The 24,265-nt window shown below is 37.7% G+C and overlaps 1 protein-coding gene across 2 annotated transcripts in view; it reads right to left on the bottom strand.

The window, feature by feature from the left end:
- REV3L (REV3 like, DNA directed polymerase zeta catalytic subunit) overlaps positions 1 to 24,265 on the bottom strand; it is a 131,514-nt gene that overhangs the window by 29,245 nt on the left and 78,004 nt on the right. Inside the window, exons 12-18 of one of the 2 annotated variants that reach the window (XM_027692926.1) lie at positions 22,962 to 23,098; positions 16,433 to 20,633; positions 15,100 to 16,076; positions 14,424 to 14,506; positions 13,235 to 13,360; positions 11,476 to 11,668; positions 8,989 to 9,100 (exon numbers count right to left, since the gene is read on the bottom strand). In XM_027692926.1, coding sequence (XP_027548727.1) covers positions 8,989 to 9,100; positions 11,476 to 11,668; positions 13,235 to 13,360; positions 14,424 to 14,506; positions 15,100 to 16,076; positions 16,433 to 20,633; positions 22,962 to 23,098 — 5,829 coding nt within the window. Of the gene's footprint in view, positions 1 to 8,988; positions 9,101 to 11,475; positions 11,669 to 13,234; positions 13,361 to 14,423; positions 14,507 to 15,099; positions 16,077 to 16,432; positions 20,634 to 22,958; positions 23,099 to 24,265 lie in introns of both variants that reach the window. The other variant, XM_027692916.1, reaches the window with a different exon arrangement.

The following is a 24,265-nucleotide window of genomic DNA, read 5'->3' as shown; positions in this document are numbered from 1 at the left end:
GATCTCTGTACTTTTTGCATCCTTAGCACATAAAAAAATGTCAACATTTCCTGACTGTTGAATATAGGAGAACACCCTTTCCCCAAATACTGAGTTAGCAGTATCACAGCCATTACAAAAGAAGCTTCAGACTTTATCAGGAAGTGTCTTCCTTGCTTGTGAGTCCCAGCCAAAGGCAGATGACTGTTCACTTTGAAGTTACTAATTATTTTGAGAATAGCTCCAGAAAAGAGCTTCTCCACACTTCTGCCATGGACAATAACTTTCAGTGAAATATATTTCAAGCTTCTTACTCAGCATGACTATTGCTTTATTACAATTTGGGCTTTAGCACTGGCCAGAGAAAGTTGCAAAAATCCCCTTTATCACCTACTTCTACTTGTGAGGGAATAATTTTTTGATACAATTTTTGCCTAAAGCAGAGGATTCTAAAGTAAGTTTTTGATTTCTAGCATTATAGAGAAAGTAAAAGAACTAGCACTTTGCATTTGCCACAATCACACAACACCTACAGGATGGACAAGGGATCAGACCCAGCCAGCACGGGTTTAAGAAGGGCAGGTCCTATCTGACCAACCTGATCTCCTTTTATGATTGGGTGACCCACCTGGTGGATGAGGGGAAGGCTGTGGATGAGTCTACCTGGACTTCAGCAAAGCCTTTGACACCATCTCCCATAGCATTCTCCTGAAAAAGCTGGTAGCCCACAGCTTGGACAGGGACACTCTCCGCTGGGTTAGGAACTGGCTGAAGGGCTGGGCCCAGAGAGTGGTGGTGAACAGTGCTGCGTCCAGTTGGTGGTCGGTCACTAGTGGCGTCCCCCAGGGATCAGTGTTGGGCCCAGTTCTGTTTAATATCTTTATTGATGATCTGGATGAGGGGATCAAGTGTACCATTAGCAAATTTGCAGATGACACCAAGTTGCGGGGGCTGGTTGATCTGTTGGAAGGCAGGAGGGCTCTGCAGAGGGAGCCGGACAAGCTGGAGAGATGGTCTGATTCCAGCGGGAAGTGCCAGGTCCTGCACTTTGGCCACAACAACCCCCTGCAGCCCTACAGGCTGGGGACAGAGTATCTGGAGAGCAGCCAGGCCCAGAAAGGGACCTGGAGTTGGGATTGACAGGAAGCTGAACATGAGGCAGCAGTGTGCCCAGGTGGTCAAGAAGGCCAATGGCATCCTAGCCTGGATCAGGAACAGTGTGGCCAGCAGGATCAGGGAAGTGATTCTTCCCCTGTACTCAGAGCTGGTGAGGCCACATCTGGAGTACTGTGTCCAGTTCTGGGCCTCTCAGTTCAGGAAGGATATTGAGGTGCTGGAGCAGGTCCAGAGAAGAGCAGTGAGGCTGGGGAAGGGACCTGAGCACAAGTCCTATGAGGAGAGGCTGAGGGAGCTGGGGTTGTTTAGCCTGGAGAAGAGGCGGCTCAGGGGAGACCTCATCACTCTCTACAGCTCCCTGAAAGGAGGTTGTAGCCAGGTGGGGGTTGGTCTCTTCTCCCAGGCAACCAGCTGTAGGACAAGAGGGCACGATCTTAAGCTGTGCCAGGGGAGGTTTACATTGGATATTAGGAAGAAATTTTTACAAAGAGAGTAATCAGACATTGGAATGGGCTGCCCAGGGAGGTGGTGGATTCACCGTCCTTGGAGGTTTTTAAGACGAGACTGAATGTGGCACTTAGTGCCATGGTCTAGTAACCATGGCAGTGTTCAATTAAGGGTTGGACTGGATGATCTTGGAGGTCTTTTCTAACCCAGTTGATTTTATGATATTTTGCTATCTGCTGTTCATGTCAAAAGAATGATTCTTTGGTTTTGGAGAGAGGAAATTATCATCAGGATTGGATGCAGTAAATTTAGTCATTTTGGAAGCCTATTCTACCAATGGTACAAACCCCAAAGCTACTTGGAACAATTTATGGACAAATGACTGAAGCTAGCCTGCAGTTCATTCCAGCAGCAAAATCAGCATCAAAAAGAGTTATGACCACTTGCTGCTCTGCACAACATACGATTGCCAAATGACATTCCAAAATTATGAACAGCTCCATCTAAGCTTTGAAATAAAAAGAAATCATGTGATGGTTTATTCAGGCATAAAAGTTACAAAAATCAACATATTTTCAAATTAATTCTTACAATTAAACTATCCTGGTCCTAGTATACTGAAAAACACTACTGATTATTTAAAATCAGCGAAGTACCCATTTATGTTCATATTTGAAAATTGGTTTCTAAATTCTAAAAGGAAAACACAGTGGAAGGCATTATGCAGATGGGTTCCATGATAGATGCAAACGTGAATGAGAAACTCGTGAAGAACTGCTTGTGTGGTACATAAAACAGTATTCATTATGCCAGAGATTTGCTTGCTCTTTTAAGCCTGTTCTGAACTGAAACAAGCATAGAGATTGGAAGCAGCAAGTTGCCATAACTGTATTAGCAGCTACCATTTGTGATGAAGGACAGTTGCTCTGAGTTTTAACTTGCCCAAGCAGTGCATCACCTTTCTCAACTTCCTACTTAACAAAAAAATTTTAGTGGGCTATTATATTACTACTGTAAACACCCCTGTATTAAAACTGAATACATTCCATCAATTCTGGAGCTAATCTTCCCATTCTCTTTTAACCTAATGAACAAAATGACCTCTGTAATCCATCTGCATATAATCTCAAGAACTGTTTCTCTAGTATCCTTTAAATGGGAAGATGTTTTATACGACAAGACATAAAAGCACTTTAGTTTATGCTGTTTTCAGATACATGCATTTTCTCACATAAATAAATTATCTCTAACTTAAATATCACATATTTCAGCACAATTTTATGGAAATTCACGTGTAAATTGGAAAGCTTATCACTCAAAAGATTTTTTAAAAAAACAGTGTGCTAGTTTTGGACTCAGTCTTGCTTGTACAGGCCATTAGGGATTGCCTATAATGGCACATCAGTGAGTCATAGGCTATGACTTTACAGCACATGACTTACTCTGCTTTTCCATCCCAACCAGACATGCATTGCATACGTATTTAGGGAAGAGTCTCATTTGAATCAATTTTGTCACCTCAGGTTTTCTAAGCTGGTTTCTTTATTGCTATTGAACAAAAAAGGCTTCTTTGGGTGAACTGTTTTTTATATTTTAGCCATCTCTTGTAGAATGAGATCCTGTTCTTTCCAATCAACTTCCATGGTGATGAGGGTAGCTAGTTAAGACATCAACAATGAAGTACAGATGTCTAAGTTTCAAGTTAGATGAAAAGTCATACAAAGCTATCTACATGGAAAATCAAGGTTTAATAGATAGTAAATGGTGAAATCAAACCTTAATGTAAATTCCCTGTAAACACAGTCCCTTAATGTCAGTTTGCCCACATATAAAACTTGGATCCAAATGGTATCATTCAAAAAGCATGAAAACCAATAAATATACTACCAGCAACTGAGTTGCTCAAATACTGCAGTAAGTCACACATACATGTATTTTATGTGTATCTGTATGCATTCACAAGCGTATTGCTGAATTATCTCCAAAGGAAAAAACAAAGAAAGATTAAATTGAAGAGCTCCTTTCTGCTGAACAATACTTAGAACACCAAACTCTTGCATGACAGTATGCATAAGATCTACCTTACGCAACAGGTTTAACAGACCTATCAGATTTCTTGCACCTAACAAGAGACACTGTTGTTTCTCGCTTCTAATTTCCTTGTTGATCAACTCTGCCTCAAGTTATGCTGCAGAAATGCCCTCTCCTGCTGCCCAATCTCATGTACCAGCTGTACCAATGAACCAGTGTGTTATCTGTCAAGACCTCCTGTGGTATTCTCTTTCCTATTAGAGAAGAAGAGACATCTGGAGCTAAAAGATGACATTATTCCAAATGGGAAAATGAACAGGTAAACCCAAGTTTAACTGATGTGAGCTAAGCTGAAGTCTCTCTCTCTCTCAACCCTTTTCATGCGGTGCCACAAAGACAACAGGCTGTGAGCTAAGAGGACAAGTTTTATATGTTTCATTCTCCCTTCTCAAAATTTTTACAGTATACTATGCAGTTGGTCTTCATGATCAGTGTAAGCTGTTTTATTAAAAGAAACTGTAATGCGACCAGCTGTTACAACCGCAAGAAACTAGTAAATTGTAATACTGATATTTGAAAGCTGCTGGCTAGGACTAACACAAGAAGAATAAGAGGTGTGTCTGCCAACATAGTGCTCTTTTGTTAAAAGGATAGGCACTGATACTGCTTTGCATGCTGTTGCCAGTCTCTGTGCAAAGATGAAAAGCAGCATTTATGCTGGCAGGATTTAAACACAACAGCATTAACATTCAACTCATACGTGCTGCAGAGAGAAGAAATGCGATTATTTTCCTTTCCAACTAAGTAGTATATGCTGTTACGACATCTCTTTCTCATTTGACAATTTCATGAATGAATACTAAAGCTCCCAGTTATACCTTCCCTTCTATTATGTGTCTGGTTTTCCTGACTGCTATTTTTCTTCCAGCTAAGATTAAGGGAAAAAGGGGGGAAAAAAAATTAGGTCACACCTAGGATACAGACAAAAGCAGTAACTGTGCATAGCAACAGAATACTTGGTGACTCAAATACATAACTGAAATATCTGAAAGATTTTTCCAGTTTGCCTTAGACAATAAAAATCCATAAAGTTGATACAGGACATTAAAGATTTCTACAGGAAAATGCCACAGAAGATGATACTGGCCTGGAAAAAGAAGGTTAGTTTAACACATCCCTATTTTAAAAAGAAAATGTTGCTAGAGCATTTACAGAAGAAGAAATATAATGCACTGTATTCAAACAAGAAATTCATTAGCATTATACCTTACAAGAAAAAATTATACAAAATATTTAAGTGTTAAACATTAACAGTTAATTATTATGCAAATGCTATCCCCAAAATCTTTTAAGTAAAGTCTTACATTATACTCTCATTTTGTAATTTTATCAAAATCTACTCAACTACTTCCACGGAGACAAAGAGCTGTGGGTATCTGGTAAGTCTCACGCAGCAGTGAATCTACTACTCTTTTTTTCAAGCCCATCCTGTTTCCACATTCTCTGTGTGTCACAGAGACAGGGACTGTGCATTCCTACATGAATTCCCCAAAATTTTGCTCCTCTCATGCCTGCAGGACCAGCTCTTTTGTACTATCTAGTAGTATCTGCACTTATAGAAGAAGAGCACAATTTGTCTTAAAAGTGTAGGAGAGGCCCAGACATTTAATTTCTCTTTCATGGGAATCCACTGCTCCATCAGGCTTGGACATTTCTAATTTTCCCACGTGTTTTAAATCTCCAAGACAAACATTCTTGTAGCATTCCCTTCCATCTCCTCCTCTTCAGTCAGCTTTCCTGTGTTTTGTACTGGCTAGTTTATGGAGCTATGTAAATATGTTTACTCCTTTTCCTGCCTTCAGGCTCAGAGAGATGGTTCTCTTACTTTCTCAAGCAGATAGATTCTTCTAATTTTTCTCAGAATTCAGTGCAGATTACACCATACGATAAAGAGAGGGTTTATTCAAGGAAGCTGTTCAGGTAGCATGACAGAATCCTTCAGGACAGCAATATAGATACAGGCTCCATTTCAAGAAAAAAAATCCCCTTTGACAACTCAAAAAAAATGTACAACTTGGATCTCTGTGCTTGTAGATCATCCCCAGTGGCTGCACAGGATGGGAAGGAGGTTGTTTCTCAGCTGCTTTTTGCCAGTTTTGAGCTGAAATCCCTTTTTTTTTTTTTTTAAATTGTTTACAGCTAGAGGATAGCTTACCAAAGAAGGGAAATTTGGACCCCTAGTAGGTGCAGCTTCCTCTCAAGCTCTAAGATGGTTGTCAGGGTACCAAGAACCAATTTATCGATGGTTTTCTTTGTTGCAAATCCATGCTGTTTATCCTTCTCTGCTTCCTCCAAACTCACCTCCATGGCTTTTCCTGTCTGTTCCCTGTCTCTCCATCCTCAACCTCAGTATTTCAATACCTTTTAGAATTAAAGTTGTCTCTACATAGACTTTGGTACTCATGCTTGTAAGTACTCCCATCTCACAGGTGAATCACTCTTAGTAATAATCTCCTAGAAATAAAGGTCCTTATTTCCGTCAATATTTGGACAAATCCAGTTTTCAGTATAGATGAAATCACAGATCACAATTCAACAGAAACAACCAGGTCTTCTTCAGGTCTACACCTATGCTCAAGATGATAATTCTGTTTGCCAACAGCTCTGAGTTAATCAGAGACAACATCTACTAATTCCACAGAAGAATATTTAACCTGGTATTTACTTTATGGATGTCTAGGTAGAAACACATTAATCTTACTGTGGTCATTCAGAGCTAGCACACACTGAACAACTTCACAGTGAAGGTGTTAGCTGAATCGAACTTCAGCTCATCAATTCCAGTGAACTTTCAGGAGCAATACTCAATGTCAGTTAACAGAGAGTAACTTTAGCTCTGCTATAAAAAAATTAGATTTGGGAAACACTCTTCAGTGACAGAAGCCTAGTCAAAACAAGAGACTGATGAGCTAAGAGTGTTGCAGGAAGTTACAAATTGTCCAGGAATCACCTTGCCCTCATCTGTGTGCTGGAAATAGTGGTCAAGAATTCTCTATTGTGCTCTTCCAGAGTTTACATCTATTGACAAGAAGTGACAGAATCAACCTTCTTTTATTTTCAATAACCAGAACAGAAAAAAACCCCAAAAGGCCTAAGCAGAGGAGTAGAAGGCTGGAACTTGAAACAAATGAGCATGTTCCACAACTTCACATATGAAATAAGAGAAAGAATTAGGCCAACTACTAAGAGAATGACTAGAAATGGGAACAAGAATTCTTCAACTGGACTGCATAAGACAATTCCTCCTTCCTTCTTACTCTCTGTTCAGTGCTCCAAAAAGTTGATAAAGTCTGTTCATTATATTGACAATCAAGATTGAATAGATATTCTGTCATTCATTACGCCAGGAACCTGGAATTTCAATCTTCCATCCTTCCCTCCAACAGCCAAAGGCACCAAGAACATGAACCAAAAGCAAGCTGCAGTCATGCTGGACATGCTATTTGGTCACAAGAACTTATTATCTAGCCTAAAGCATGTATCAGTATATAAGATACTGATATGATCCTCAGCTGAAAAATTGAGGTGATTTTGAGTTTTACTCTATGAAGTGGTAATGTTTCTTAAACATGGCCCCATAGTTTTTTTCTTCTAACCTATCAGACCTACTATTAAGTGCAGTATCAGAACAACCAAAGTACCTAGCTTGTGGTGGAAAAAATAACACTAAGAAGAGCAACAAAAGATTGTTTATAAAATAATTACTGATTTTCATTAAAGTTGTTTCCTTGTTCATTTCTCATTGAGGAAGACTTTTACAGTCCACTACTTTTTAATCATGTAGTTTTACCATACTTTTACCTTCAGTTAAAGCTATTCTGGGCCTAGACACTCATTTTGTGCTTAAGAAATACAAAACATATACTCCAACAAAATTTCTTATTCTTTTTTGCCCAGGCAACAGAAAATAAAGGGATGGAAAAGAGCAGCAAACTGTAGATGAAGTAGAAGTTTCAAAATCATCTTTGTTGAGAGTTCATCAGAAGTCTGATACCTGAGGTGTTATTTTATAGAGGAGGGAGGGTAAAAGACTTAGACGATGACAGCAGGCTGCCTCTCCATTAATAGATCAAACTCTTCATCTTCCAGGAATACAAGTTAACTAACTCAATCTTTGATGATAAAGTTGTAGCAGTAAAAAGGCATGGTAGCACATGCTAGAGAAGATCTCTCAAGCGGAGATTTCTCAGTCAGCAACCCGCTGATTGCTACATTCCATCTTGAAGTACACCAAAACTGCATGCTTTTTTTCATTCTGTAATGCCTTCAATATGTACAGATATAGATGACTTCTGTTCTTCAGTGATATGTATTTTAACTGCTGAGTTCTCCCAACTTCCATTCAACTGGTGGAGAATTCTTAATTTATTGGTAGTTTCTCATTCTCAGTAATTTTCCTAAGTTTGATGGAGCACTAGATTTCCCAGAAAGAGAAAAATAAAATTATGTTCCTTACCTGAATTTTGTCTTCTCTGAACAGGGATCTGCTGCTCTGTCAGGACCCACCCTGTGTTGGTTGCATTCAGCAACTCTTTTTGTATTCTGGCTTCATGGGGTTGGTCAAAGTCTTTCTCATCAGAGGTTTTCTGGTTGGAGAGAGAAAGAATTGCAAATGTACTCTGCCTAGTTTTTTTTTTTTCCTGTGCTTCTATTCCAGCAGGGTGACTCATAGTTTAAATCTGTTTATTTTTCTTTGCAATTTTACAGCTTTGCACCTCTGTCAGTAGGGTCTGAAGAGACGTCTGTGGTTCCACCTACTCACCAACCAAGAGGGCTCCCAAAGAGGCTTCCCAGCCTTGATGGAGATGGGGAAAACCAGCAGTTTTCCAAGTCTGATGGAGCAGGGGATTTCCATTCAGAGAAGACAAAACTAATGAAGGAAACCGGTTTTTCAGCTAACCATTATTTTAAACTGTCCACAGCAGTTTCAGTACCATGTAGGGTTCTTTCTGTCTTGCCTCAGAATTTCTAGAAAACTCTTCTTGTCTGAGGGGTTTTCTATAGCTCTCATCACTGTTAATAACTACTATTCTGAGAGTTTCAGAGAGAGATGTGTAATGAATTCTGGGGTTAACAGGAAAAGTTATATGTTAAAGAAGATTACTTATATGGCTGATTAGTTTCAAGACTGTAACTCAGCTGCTTAAGAGGATCTCAATGTTCTTGCTGTCAGAGAAAAAGAAAAGCAAAAAGTATTTTTATTTGAAAGACCACCATGCTTGTCCACTCTAGAAATAAGCCTTTGAGGGAAACAACAACAAAAAAATCAGTATTTGAAAGACTGGCAAGGGTTGAAGGAACTAAATCTGCTGTTCCAAGCCTGAAAAATAAAAGCAGAACGTACAGATATGCTACCTTTTTACAATATTCACTACTTCCTGGAAAAGAGTTCTTTCATCAGTAGCGTAACTGACTTCTAGTCCTGTAACTCCAGATCTTGTGAGCAAGGGGGCTTGGTCTCTGCTCCCTGGAAAATAAAAGTAAAAAACCCCATTACAATTTAGAATGGACTCCATTACTTCAGTCAACAATACTGCTTTAGAATAAAACGTACAACTGAAAAGAAGTATGGAACATAACTTGTTTTTATCCTTAACACTAATAATTAACACAATTAATTCCATGGACTTATTTTGTTCCTCTTGGGTGGAAAAAATTATTCTTTTCACTTTGTAAATTTTAGTGGTAATCTTGCACAAATTCTCAGATATAAATAAATATGATTCAAGAGAAATTTCACCATTTTACATGTACAAGAATCCACCTATTAGAAAATTATTTTTAATAAGAAATATTGAAGAACTATATGAACAGCTTACATAGTGTTTTCATGAAAAATACATATTTTAATTGCTAGCTTGGAGTAGTGCTTCACAAAAAGCCTTACAGAATGAAAATGCTAAATAACTTAGTACTTTTTTTCAGCACATTGCTGATTTACTAATAGAAATGGAAAAACATGAGCAATTGCTCACTTAGTGACATTAAGAGTGTCTACACTGATAATGTCTGAATAATATCTAAATTTGTATGCATGCAGGAACTCGTCATTTACCTTCCATATTAAAAAAACCCCTCTTTAAATGAATAATATGCAACGCATACTCTGTTTTCAGTTTCTCTATACAACAGATAATAAGATCTCTATTAAGGTAATGTTGTGGATTTTAAAAATTGGAGTTTTTACAAGGTATTCTACTTCAACACATTCTGAGGATTGAGAATTTTTAAAAAGTGCTTTCAGAAATAAATGTTAAAATGACTACTGTAACACAGAAAGGGGAAAAAAAGGTGTATTTCAATGTCAAGTCACTCCACAGGTATCTCAAAAAGTTCTAACCAAGAAAGTATTGACAGTACATATCCATTAAAACAATGAATGTCACATTAACATTTAAACACATCATTTTATTTCTCTAAAAAAAACCAGATCAGAACCTTTGTTTTTTCAAAATATCACTGGACCTTTTTACAGAGAGCTTTTTCTTGATAAATTATCAGTGGCACACACCTAGTGAGCCATAGTGGCTATACTGTGGAAAAATCTCAGTAAGGTAATGGAGATAAATTTTTTAAAGATAGTAACAAGCATATAATACCAGAATAAAATTCACTGAGAATAATAAGAACTTAACATGATATAATACCTACAATACTTTGAAAAATAAACTGGTAAAAGAAGAAGCTGTTGCCTTAATGCTAAATTTATTTTTGCTAGGTTTTTGTCCACGCTTAAAATTTTAGACAGTATTTTGTGGTTTAATACACATCACAACGCCAAAGAAACTCTGAAAGAAAGAGGACTACTCTGGGGATGGTTTTTGTTTGGTTTTTTTTTTGGTTGGTTGGTTTTTTTACTAGCCTAAACCAGTGGTACTCAACCTTTAACAGCTGGAGAGCCACTTCTGTATAAAATGGAGTTGCAGAGCACCATATAAATCAAGTATCAACAGTGTGATTTTTTTTTTCCATCATGACACTTCAATGTGTGATGATGCTGCCTTAACATCACCACACATTGATACATCATGACATGACACATCAGCATCCTCTCTCCTAGCAGCATTCTGTCTTCAATCCCTTCTGGCTGCTAGGAAGGAGTGGGGTGGAGGGGTGGAAGGGGCAAAAGGGCATTTTCCCCATTTTGCCCCACAGCTGCTGGGTGGGAGGTGATCTCTACTCTTACCTGTGGGGGGATCCCAGCAGCTCCTTTTCTTTCCCCCTATGGGAGGGGGAACTTCAGCGACTCCCACACTGCTGGTCCATTTGCTCAGTGCTCCCCGCGCTGCCTGATAGAGTGGAGCGCCGATCAGATGCCTACATTGCGAGAGCCGCCTGTAGGGCCATGAAGAGCCACATCCGGCTCTAGAGCCACAGGTTGAGTATCACTGGTCTAAACAAAGCCAAAAAGGTACAATAGAATAAGGGCCCCTGTTTAGATCCAAAAAGGATCAGATAAAACCACAAAAATAACCCTTAAGTAAAATATAAAACATACTGTCTCGCTTTTAACATTTTCTACTTGTAGCTTCTAGTAACTTGAGTAGGAAACTAAAGGCAGGTTTTCCTCTTTACACTTTTAGAACACTGCAGGAGCTTGTCCACAAGTACGCAAACATTGGTATTTTGCACGCGTGTATGTTATTTGTGGTTTACAGCTCATGCAATAGTTCTTTTGAAGATATAAGCAGGAAAACTCTTTATTTAATATGGCCATTCAACAAGACAAAATTAAATGAGATACACAGTAATACAGGTACTCAATTACATTTTGCTTGCTACTGTTTGATTAGTATGAAATAGCATTTTTGTAAAAATGAAAAAGAAAAAAGAAATAAGAACCTTGGCTTGAGAGAGTCCTGTCTCTATCGATCACTATAGCACCAGTGATTTCTTTTTTATCAGTATTTGGCAGTGCTGTGTCTGATGAGATGCAATAGAATAAAGCACAGATCGGATCAAACTCTGGGTCTGGTTCCAAATCTCGTCTCGTTCGAGCATGTAACTCCATACTGATGAGGGTAAGGTGTTGGACCTACCAACAAATAAACACAGTAAGTTAGTTTGTTTTGGAGCTTTCTTAAAAAAAAATTAAGAGGAGATTATTAGTGCAAATTAAGACAGTGCAGACATTTATATGGTCTTATCATATTGTAACTAAGAGGTCACACCTGAAAATTAACAGAAGTGATTAAACATGCATCTCTGGATCTCACTTTTTGCAAAAAGCACCATCTTAAAAAAAAAAGATTAATCACTTAATACATTTTTATACTCAGTTATGAAAATTCAGTACGTGTTTCTGAGTACTGTACTCTTCTACCAAAAGCAGAAAATACGAAAAAAAACAGATCATGTTCACCGCCAACAATTGTAAATTCCTGTAGAGTTTTCAAACAGCTTTGTATACTGAGCTGAATTACATTTCTGAACTGATCAAGAACAAGGAATCACTCTTGGTCTTTGTTTTCCTTTCCCTCCCTCACCCAAGACGTGCAAGCAAGCATGAAGACTAAGTCATTTACAGGAAGGCATGGAGAATACCTAACTTCCCCTTCAGTTGCATTAACGAATTATATTGCCACAGCTTTTTGCAGAATGGTTTACATTAAGAAAATGCTAATCCTTATATACTGTCAAGTTTTGACTCTACAATAAATATTTAATTTCATTTCAACACTATATCACTGCTCTGTTGTCTTGCATAATATAGCCGATAATGTGGATTAATGGACAGGTTGGAGGGATTAGGAGGGAAGGGTTACAAATACTTCTGTGCATGTAACCTGCCCTGGGGGCAGCCTGATTTCCTCTAGATTTGCATCCTAAATCACTACAGCCATCACTGAAGTGAAATTTTACTATCCAAGCCCTATCTCCACTTCCTGCAAGATTATCGGTTTCTTGTGGCTTCCCCTGTGTTATCTACTTAGCACATAAAACTGCTATCTCCCCATCTCATCTGCAAATTGGTCAACAGCTAATTCCAAGTCATGGATGTGGTGACTGTCTAGGAGCACATATACAGATACTGGTTGGTCAGTTATCAGCCAAACACAGCGGTACTGTATTTACATTGCTTCCCTTTCTCCAGCAGCAATTTTGATTCCTCTTCCCAGACAGAACACTCATCTACATTAAGTATATAGAGACCTTCTTTGAGACAGGCACCATTTTGTTAAATGTAGTAGAAACTGGCCAAGTTCAGAAGGTAACAAGTAGAGATACCAGGAGGGCCTGACTGAATGATGTCAGGTGCATTACTTCTTAAGGAAACAATCCATGAAAATTTCAGTCAATTATTTTTTCAAGTAATGTTTTCATACAAAACTTTTTATTTCTTCTGATCTTTCCCTTTTTTTTAAAGGAAGATTTACCATCATCTCAACCGGAATACTGTAAAATTTAGTTCAATACTATTAAAGGCACTTGGAGATCAAGCTGAAACTAGTAGATCAACTATTTAAAAGCTGCAGACATCACACACTAATTAATTTTAAGTCAGGAAGGGACTAATGAGGAAAAGATTTTAAATTTTTGCCATTATAAAAATGGCCTGATAAATGACAATTTTTTATAATGACATGTAACAGTAAATTACCTCATGTAAAGATTTTGCTTCCTGCAGGTTTTCCACGCTGACTTTAAAACCATAAGTGTTATTTAAAGATGGTCCTTCAATCTGGGAAGTCTCCTTCTTTGGAACACCAAGGGCAGCAAATTGATTCTTATTGGGCAGGGGAAGAAAAAAGCACAGGATAATTTTGAAAAATCACAGGTTGCTAAATTCATATGCAATATTAAATAATATGCAATATTAAAATATACATTTATCAATGAAAATGCAAATGCTACACCATAAATTACTAAAAAGAGAAAACCTTTTACTATCTCCTCATGTAATCTTCCAACATGGAAACAGGAGTTGTATCTTTCCGCCTTTTAGCAATAATTTTAATGAAACCTCACAGTAAAGCAAGAGACAGTTTGAGATACTTAGAAAAACCCCTAAAGAACCAAAAACCCCTGAAATCCCCCCCCCCCAACTCAATCCCACACTAGCTTTCTTGGAAGTCTGAGGACATGGAATCCAGAAATTCTGTCTTCTCTCTTGAGCAACAATTTGTCAGAAACCTCTGTTTTAGTCATCACTTTTAAAGGCACTGAATTAAGGGTACATTAAGTACGCACTTGATATGGGTGAATACCAGTATACAAGGATGAAAAAACTACTGCATCACTCCAGCAGTGCACCTAGCCCACTGTTCTGTTTCCAACATGGGGAGCAGAAAAACTGTTTAGGAAAAACTTGTGAGTTTTATGCAATCCAATCCCTTTCTACTCTGTCAGCATAACATTATAACTACCCTTGTTGTTTCCAGAAAATGCTTAGAACATTGTCTGAAAACTGATATACATCGAAGCACACAAATGTATGCTGGTCTGCGTGTGTGTATATACAAAAAGGGAAATCACTACAGAACTTTAAAAGGATGTTATAATTCAAAGAGCAAAACAACATCCTTACATGGTGCCTCTAGTGTTTCATTAGTCTCTCACTACCCTAAAATATAAAACTCTCAATCTCTAATTTACACCTGCTCCCCCCAAATTAAACTCATGATTTCTTCATAACTTTGTGTGTGCTCTAATTCTACAATTGTACCCAACCATTTTAAATGTATTTTCAGGATCTTAACAGAAGAAGACAAAAACAACACAGAAGAAAGAATGGAAATGTGTATGTGCGGCATAATAAAAATACATCTGTACGTAAAATCTTAATTTACCTTCATTTGTGTGGTTAGAAGTATTCTTCGAAGACCATCAGTATTATTTCCCCTCTTGTGGCTCAGTTTCTGAGCTTTTGGTTCTGTAAACATGAGTGCAATACTACTTAGCCTCAATAGTTTTATCTAGGCATTGAACAACATGGCAGAAACATCCAGAAGCATTTAGTTAACATTATAGACAAATATTATATTTATAAGCAAATACAACTCTATCCTTTGTCAAATCTAAAGCACAACTATTACTATTTGGTATTTATGAATATTTAGGAACATAAAGTACAAGGCCAGTAAGTTACAAAGCCTCACATGTTTACCACCTTGAAAACTGCAATATTATTCACACTCTACACTGAGATGTTTCAAAAAATACAAGCAATATAGTCAATAATATTACAAAATCCCCTGAATAAGCAATATTTTAAATTAAGCTTTTAACCAGCACGTCAAAGTTCAGATGCTAGAGACTATTAGGAAGCAAATGGGTGTTCTACTTCTAGACTTTTAAAATAATTCAATAGTTACTTTAACAATACTGCACAGGCCTTTTCCTTTCCAAAACTAGTTTTAAATATATATTTTGGGGAGATATAAGTATTTTCTCAGTATGTTAAAAGAAATATAATATATACAGATTTTTTTTGTGTGTATCATTACAATCACGTAAGGGATTTACCTGCAGATAAAGGAGTAAAACCAAGAACTTCAGGTATTCCATCTCGGTTTTTGCTCTGCACAATGGGTGTACTATGTAAGCAAATGGAATTTCCAGGATCTTCATTAACTGGAAATGGAGATGTGTCAAAGGATGTCCTAACGTCCTCTTGGGTGGATGGAGAGTTTTGTGCACTTCCAACAGGTACTGCACCATTTCCTTCCACAGAAGACAAAATAATATCCTGATTTTTCCACTCTGTCTCTTCCAAATTGGACTGCTTGGGATCTGGAGACGCTACCTGCTGCCAAGGAGGAAGTACTGGAGAATCCGGTGAACTGTAATTGACGTAATAATCTTCCTCCTCCTCTTCCTTATCGTGTTCTAGTGCCAAAGTAGTAAGTGTCTTGCTTTCACATGAAGTTTTATTAGAGTCTATGTCATTTTCAGTATTTACAGAAGTTCCTATAGTGCTTATAGACTCATCACAGGTTTCCTTGGTTTGTGTTTTTGTATTTTCTGCCACAGAGGCAGGAGAATTCTTTGTAGGCACAATAGGTCTCTCATCTTCTGGGCTAGATAAATTTAAATCTTTAGCTACTTTTATTACTTCTACAGATTTCTCTTCAGACAATACTGCAGAGCTGAAATTCTCAGCTGCCTTTGCCAGCTCAGCAGGATGATTCTTAGGCAATTTCTTGAAATGGTCATACTCTTCTTTGGCATGAAGCCATATCTGAACTTGCTGTTGGCTTGGAGCACACTTGCATGGCATTATGACTATTTTTTTGTCTTCACTAGTGTTATGGCTATTATTTTCTCTTTTATTAACAGTAGACTGACCGCAATGAGGAGGAGATCCTGGTCTAGGACTTTCTGTCATTGCTGAAAATGCAGTCTTCCAGAGTCGTAGACCTTCTAATGAGAAGTCCCCCTCAAACTCAAGGAGGTCACTTGGAAGTCTAGTTTCCACTGTGAGAAGCCGCCCTCCAACCTCCCTGTGAAGAAAACTAGTTTGAATTACCGTTTTGCTCTGAACTGCATTGCAGGCAGTCCTCAAGATGAGAGAAAAGCAGTTTTTTCGCTATTCAATTCCTGTGAGCAGTATCTTTATTTTACAAACCACGAAGGCACATTTCCACTTACTATAACAATATCACGCAATAAAAAACCCCAACATATCATGAATGAAAATGAGTATTTGGACTGGAAGTACAGTAATTTTCAACTTCAAATGTATGTATATCAGATGAGATCTTTCATGCATCTGTGTCACATAGAACTGCTTACAGGAATAAATTAAATTTTTTATAATCACAACCATATGTAGACAGAAATGCATTTAACACAGTACCTCGGCTTTTCTGGAGCATCTGAAGGATTGCTGCAAAATGGTTCCTGATAAACTGTTTCTGCGAGATCATGATCCAGCAAAGTGGCCATAATTTCTTCACGACTGGGTGGGGACATCAGAGGCTTAAGAATGTGAGCAGTACGAGGTGTAAAACTTCCATTCTTTGATTGTGACGGAGAACTGGTTGATCTTGGTGAACTATCTGGAGTTGGAGTTAATGTCTCACTGTTTCTTGAAACATGTAATTCTAAATCCTCAGAAGCTGCATCTATAAGTTCACCATCAGGAGAAGACAATATGGATGTAAATGAGGTACTAACTGAATCCAGTGGTTGACAGGGCTCAAAAGTGGTTTCTTTTCTAATGTGGCTTGGAATCCAGTCTGAGCTGGTTGGCTGAGAAAGATTAAGAAATCTCTCTTTACTTACTGTATTTCTATTCAATTTGAATTTTTCATTTAAACAGACCTCAGTCTCTGGCATACAAGAGGTATCAATAAAACTAGATCTAGAAGTTGAAGAATGAATATTTTTCCTCCATTGACTATGGCAGTAGTTCTCATTATTATCTAGCGAGGTTTTCTCAAAAAGCTCAGGGCTCAGGGAACCAGATCGTATCCATTTACTTGTGCTTGAAGAATGTTGCTTCTCTTCCTCAGATTTTTGGTCATTATGACACAGAAAGTCATTTTCTGCTGTTTGCCCAGAACCAAGATCTTGAACTGCATCACTCAAGAATTTCTGGGGCAAATTCTGATCTGCCGGGACAAACTGGCTTGCAGAATAAAAACTGCAAAATCCACTTTGCCCTATAGTATTAATATCAAAGTTGTAATTGTGGTCTGGAGATAAGCTGTCTTCAAGTGAGTAGCAGCTTTCAAAACCAGGGTCTGAAAAAAAAATGGGGCTGTCATCAGATACAGCGTGATCAATGCCACTAGTGATCTTCTGGCTTAAAGACTCCATCTTTGAAAGTTTCGCTGTTTTTTCTTTAGGTTTTGTACTCCTGGGAGCACGAGATTTTCTTGACGATGCTACTGACCGTGACCTTTTGATGGCTTTATTCTGTTCAAGAGGGCAGGGTACACCCCTGCTCAGCTGTGGTTTATCCGGCAATGGCTCCTGCGTAACATTTGTGTTCTGAGCCTTCTGCTGTCTCTTTTGGAGCAACTCTTTCAAAACAGCTAGGCCTGACTGTCCTTCACCAAATGCTGATGGGGCCACTATATTCCTGTTTTTATACTGGGAGATGGGTTTTGGCTGTATGGTTGTTTCTGACAGAGACCTCTGTTTTACTGTTTCAGGTTTAAAATGTGCCATGTCCAAAATAAGCCCTCTCTGGCTTTGATCGCAATTTAACTGTTTCACTGGACTCTTCAAAGATGTTACAAAACAGTTCTTAGGCAACTGAAGTGGCCCTGGGTTTTCCTCAGATGGCTTAAGAATAGAAGGACATGGATCAGAGTGCTTAGATGCCTCTGGTAAACAAAAAATCTGCTGTTGATTATTCTCTTTACAATGAGAATAGTTAGAGGCATGTAACTGATCCATCTTTGCTGTGTCCAAAGAGTCACGAGTTTCATTTAATTTCCCAGCTGGTGGTAAATATCTGATTTGCAAATTTTTTATCTCTTCTGCTTTTGTAGAAGTATTCTCTTTAGAGATGCGTGCATTCTGGATTATGTGAGTTGAGTGATTAGATGGATCAAATATGTTTTGAATGAGAGCAGAATCCTTCATTCTAAATATAGCACTCTGCGTCCTGGGCCTTTGAGAGCTCATCTGTGGTACTTCCCTTCCAGATGCCACAGGAATAGATGCAAAAGATATATGAGGGTCTTCCTGTGGAGCAGGCAAACACTGTGCATCTCCAGGCTTATCGATTTCCATCAGTGAATGAAAACAGCCTGAAGAATTACCTTGTGCATCAGTTGCTGAAGGGAACTGTGCAGACGGTAGATATCCCACTGAATAGCCAGAAAGAGGACTGTCTTTCCGGTTATGAAGTGGCTGAGAGCTGACAGAGTTGTATGAAATCTCAGGCAGATCTTGACGTTTCAGCACAAATTTTACTTCTGCAGTAGAGCAACTATTTCCTTTTTCATCTTTAAATACAACACGCTTTCTTGAGGACACTTTTTCAGCCGTTTTTTGCCTTTGTTTTGTTCTAGGTTTCTTCTTTCCATCATCTGGTGTCTTATCGGCCTGATTAATCTTTTTCTTTTTCTTTGTAGATACAGTGGGGCTGGCAAATTTCTTTTTACATTTCTTAACCTGAGTTTTTGCTCGAGTATTTTTTCCTACACTAGTATTAACAGTCTTACTGTTGTATATATTGGGCCCCCTACTAAATAAAGCTTCTCTGTCCAGGCTGGTCAAAATTTCTTCTGCTTTCGGATCAGTGGGAGACCAGCAGCGAGGTGGAGATGTGTTTACTGGGCTTGTGCTTCTCTCAGAAAGAAAACCTAACTTAGACATAACATCACTATAGTTATAGTCACAGTCTTCAGCTTCAGCACTGTAGGAGGGCGAAGGAGGAGAAAGAACTGTGTGAGTCCTTTTTCTGAAAGCTAAAGTTCTTTTAATGTTTGTACTACCTGTTTTTTGTGGTTTTCCAGCTTTTTTCTTGGTTGACTTATGTTTTGCTTTCCTTTTGTGACTTTTCTTTGGTGTTAGTGGATAAATAGGATATTTGGTTGCAGGAGAGTCAGGAACTTTTGGCCAAAAGTCCTTTAAAGGTGCAAGCTTTTTATATAAGTTCATCTTTTCCTCTGTGAGTACTACTCTTTCCTCACTAGAATCTACTTTCCCCAGTTTAACAAGCATATTTTTTCTCCCTCTAAATCTATTGATGATAATATACTTAATAATAACAGGTGGTAATTTTTTAGAAAGTTTTCTACGCTTTCGAGACTTCTGAGACCCATCTGAACTTTCAACACTTTCTATTGGTTGAGGTAGATTGATTTTTGCGTTGTGTGCGACAAAGCTCAATTCACTGTCTTCAGTCTCATAGTTTACCTTCCGTTTTGTTCGGAGTGTATATTTATTCCCACATAGTCCAAATGACTGCTCAGTTTCAAGAGATCCATCTGCAAACTGACAGTCAATATAATTAGCAGTACTTGTAGGCATTTTGTTTTCAAAAGCCTCAAGAGGAACTTGAACTAAGTCACTTGGTAAAGCACTGTCCTTATCAGGAATGTTACTACAAGCATTACCTTGTGTATAGCAACTTTCCTTCACTGATGCAACATCATTTATACTTGCAGGCTCCTGATGATTGATAAAACTATGCTTCTTCTTATTCAGTTTCAACCTGGACTGTTTGTTGCCTTGCTGTAATTTATATGTCACTGGAGCTAACTTCTGTGGTCGACTGAGACAATTAGAAAGAACAACACTAGGAAAGAACATATAATGTGCTGCTTGTTGACTGAGGCTTGGCTTTTCTGCCTTGTGCTCCTGAAATTCTTCATACCTAATTTTAAGCTTATTAAGGCCACCTTCATCAGTGTTATTTTCAAGTGAATGTACCACAGTTCGACTGCCTCCTGAACAAGACACCAATTCACAATTTTCTGTAACTGTTGCTGGAAAAAAATTATTTATACTTGCACTGTTGGATTTTTCATTTACTTCAGCAGACTTTTTACCTTTGGAGTGGCTCAAATCAGAAAAGTTATATAAGTTTTTATTCAACATGCTGTCACCAATGTGGCGGCCCACATGCATAAAAGAGACATCCTTTTCAGCCTTTCTGATGCTAATGTACTTCCTACTAGGTATCGGTCTGTTCACTGATGAAATATCATCTTCATAGTCAAAAATATTATTTCCACACGAAGGAATTGGGAGAGTATCTTTCTTGTTACTCTCTTTGTGAGAGTTTTCTGCATGGGTACTATTGCTGAATGGAGTTGGGTACTTTGCTGAGTAAGCGCTTTCTTTTGTAAGAGAATGGACTGAAAGTTCAGGTCTTGTTTCTGTGTTTGGCTTTGTGAGGTCTTCTACGAAATCTTCATTATTCAAAACATGGTTAGAAAGGGCACTTGTGTGTTTACACTGAAAAGTAATCTTAGCAGAAGAGGGGGGTTCTAGTGTAGCAGCATCTTTGTGAAAGATTGAGGTCTTTACAGACATTTTGCTTGTTGCAATAACAGAGGAGTGAGTTCGAGAACTTTCATTATTCAAAGGATTGTCTGAAATGGAAGATAAGCAATTTTATTGTAGTTATCCTGTAAAAAAAGGCATTAACCATTCTAATAATACTTTCCTGAAAGCCCTCCCATCCAAACAAGAAACAAAACTCTTGCAAATCACATTACATTTACAATCATGACAGCTATAAACCCTGAGTATGAGTTCCTTTATCAAAATCCTATCATCAGTACATTTGTGTCACAGCCATTTTGTCAGTTAATCCTAAGTCGTAGACATGTATACAATTGTCAAAGATTTCATGCTGACTTTCCGAGAGAAAGCTTTTAAAATCACTTTCAGATAACTAAGTACAAACAGACCGATTTCCAGAAAAGGTTATACCCTGTTTTGTCCCTGAGAAGTATGAATACTCATTGGCTCTGAAAACAAAGAATTTATTTAGATGACTTTCCCCATACAGAAAAGTCATTGCACAGAAAGCTAAAGTAGTATCTCACAACATGGCAAGGGCTTTGTATTAACTGTTCTGTGCACTAAACATAGGTAGTTTGCTGCCTTTTTATAAAGCAGAGCAATGCACCACCCATTCAGGTGTTTATGCAAGAATATTGCAGCAGTTAGTTCGATTCTGAATTCATATCTATGTATTATATTCCCATATAAATTTGAGACCAGCAGGTGAAGAATTGAAGGAGGTTATTCCACTGCAAAGAGGGAGCTACCACAGAACTCCTGGCACAGAAAAATTTGCTCATCTGTCCACATCTTTAGCTATAATCTTGAAGGGGGATAGGAGATATGAAACATACTGTATGATCTGGAAGTATGCGTTGTATACTCATGTACTAGACAGGATGTCCTTTGGGCCTTTACTGTAAGTCTCAATCAATTTGGGGATTATCTTAGACTCATGCTGCCTTCAGCTTAGCAATTTATTTGTTGCTGGATGAGAAAAATAAAAGGAAGTTCCAATCTGATTCTAATAACATTTTGTAATGCGTACACAAAGTCCATAAGCTGTGAAACACAACCGAGAGATGCTGCCTATGATTCTTCGAGGGTCGGGGTCAACAGAAAGAATGATGATGACTAACTGAAAACCAAGAAAATGGGAGTTTGGCAATGTCAACAAACACTTGGAAGGTACCTGGCTATTTAGACATAAAAATTACAAAAATACTTGTCAGTCAGTCAGATGTTATGGATACAAATTCATGTGCGGATAAGCATTTTCTAATTTAGAGGATCCAGACTGAGATCTGGTTTGAATTTGTTGTATCTCCTATTATAAGAAATCGATGTAGAAGTTCACAATAATAAACTTTCTAAGCTGACCACTTCCTGCATGTGACATTTCACTTGCTTAAATATTCTAAAATTTAAACAATTATTTAAGATACAGTTTCATTAGCCAGTAGCATCTCTGGATTACAATAAATGAGAAAGTACTGCAAGTAAGGAAATTACAACGGTATATTTTACAAAACCAAGTCATATTAGTAGTGCATCAAATCATGTATTAACCCTACCATTATAGCTAGAAAAGCAAAGGAAAAAGCAAACTATGTCTTAAACACTGAACACAAAAGAATAGCTGTGGTTGTCTATATAATAAGATTATACAGCTCACTTTCTCAACAGAACATTGTAATGTGAAAAACTGTAGAAACAAATAATATTATTTATATATTTGCCTAACCTCAAAGTGTGTATTCGATTGACTAAGGCTATTTGATCAAAGACAGCACGTTGTAAAGATGGCAAGAGGTATCTCTACAGATTAATTTATTTTTTATAGATTTTGAAAGGCAGTTTCTTCTGCATCAGCTTTGCCACTGCACAGTTTTTACTCATGCAATTCCAAGATGTGAACATGCAATCTGCTCAATGAAACATAGGCCCAAATGAAGGCTCACTATATTTTAGCATGTGTGGCAAATACTTGCAAAGCAAAGAATCACCTAAATTTACACACTAATATGTTTACTATTTACAATGAAACCCTAGGAGGATAAATGATCCTAAAGAATCATTACTTTTAATACCGTATTTGCATAACAGATAGTAATAGAAAAATACTCCTTGCAATAAGGTTTTTTTCTATAAAACTAATTAAACAATGTTCCTTTTTTGCTCACTGATACAATAAGAAAACAAGATTCTGCTAATTCATAGAGGACATTGAGATTAAATTATTGGTGTTTTTTAAGGAAGATATTAAGGGCCTGTTTCTGCAATCCGTTGAGAACATTTCCTTCCAATTGAAACAAGGACTGAAAATGGTCAGCTCTTTTGAGAATTAGCAAATGGATGTGAAAAGGAACTATGACTCAACTTCCAAAGCTGATTTTCTATTTACTTACCACCATTTTCATCTGCAGTGCCATCTAACTGAGGTATAGAGAGATTAGTTAGGAGCATACTGTTACCACTCCACTCCATTTCTTCTTCAGAAGATGAATCCTCTTCTGTTGAACTTCGATGCACATTTTTGCCAGTTGACCTAAAGGAGAATGAAGGAACTAATTGATGCACAATACTTTTCTTAGGAAAATCAGTAGCCACAGGGACCTGGAAATCATGGGGTATGGTGCTATATGGTTTTGCATGTTTTGGGAAAGCAAAGGGAAATAAAAATTGTTACATTTGTCACTGAGAATTAAAAAAATTATCCAGTGTTACTACTTTAAGAGGCAACAGTGGCAGCCAACCATTTAAAACAGCAGGATTCACTAGCTTAAGAAGACACAGAGAAGGCATTTAGATGCTTAATTTTATTTCAATTTTACTGAGATTTAATTTCACTGCTTGAAAATGCTTGAAACTTGAAGACTAAACCAACTACGCGAAATCATTTCAGTTCAGCTGTTAGCAAACAGATGTTTACTTTTCTGGGTTTTTTGTTTGGTTTTGGTTTTTTTGCTAAAAAATCTTTACTGTATTACAACAATTAGCCTCTCTTGGCAGATGTAACTAAATCACGACCACTATGTTTGTTTCCATCCCTCATTGAACACTAGCTGTTGCTAATACTAAGGCTGCTTTTACTAAGTTAACTGGTCTACGCTGCCATATTTACATTCATAAATTTGCTGGGGAAAAAAGAAGTACAGCTACAAAGAAAAGCTTCTATGATTTATTTTATGTTTTTAAGGTGGCATGGCTTTATTGGGGGGTGGGGGGAAGGAAGAAAAAATATAATAGAAAACCACAACCACAAAAGACAAATCCTCCAGTATATTACAACTCTAAAAGTGCTTAAGAATTTGACTTCTTCTTCTTTAAAATAAATTTGATATGGACACAATTCTTAATAGAAACTAGCTATTCTGTGGATACAAGAGAGGAACCCAGATACGTGGTAAGGGACTGAGATTTGGGGTTTTTTTTAATTTGTGTGTTGTTTGTTTTTAAGTTTGTGTAGTACCTTAAAGGATATAAGTATGTCTTCAAGTTACAGGAACGAAAATCCACAACAACCTAAATACAGTCTACTTTTGCAGAAATCTTCTCTGAGTGGAGTTAGACCAGAGCAAGAATTATATGTATCGTAACACCCCAGACATCTGAATGTGCTCAGCACCGAGCTAATTTAGATCAAGTCACATTTATTAGTTCAGAAACAATAGGCTCAAATATAGCTACTTAATGCTACGTAATTTCCACTCAG

Source organism: Neopelma chrysocephalum, unplaced genomic scaffold (assembly GCF_003984885.1).
Source record: "Neopelma chrysocephalum unplaced genomic scaffold, ASM398488v2 Primary Assembly neopelma1_23, whole genome shotgun sequence".
Taxonomy (NCBI): Eukaryota; Metazoa; Chordata; class Aves; order Passeriformes; family Pipridae; genus Neopelma; species Neopelma chrysocephalum.
This window is presented reverse-complemented; position numbering and strand designations above follow the sequence as displayed.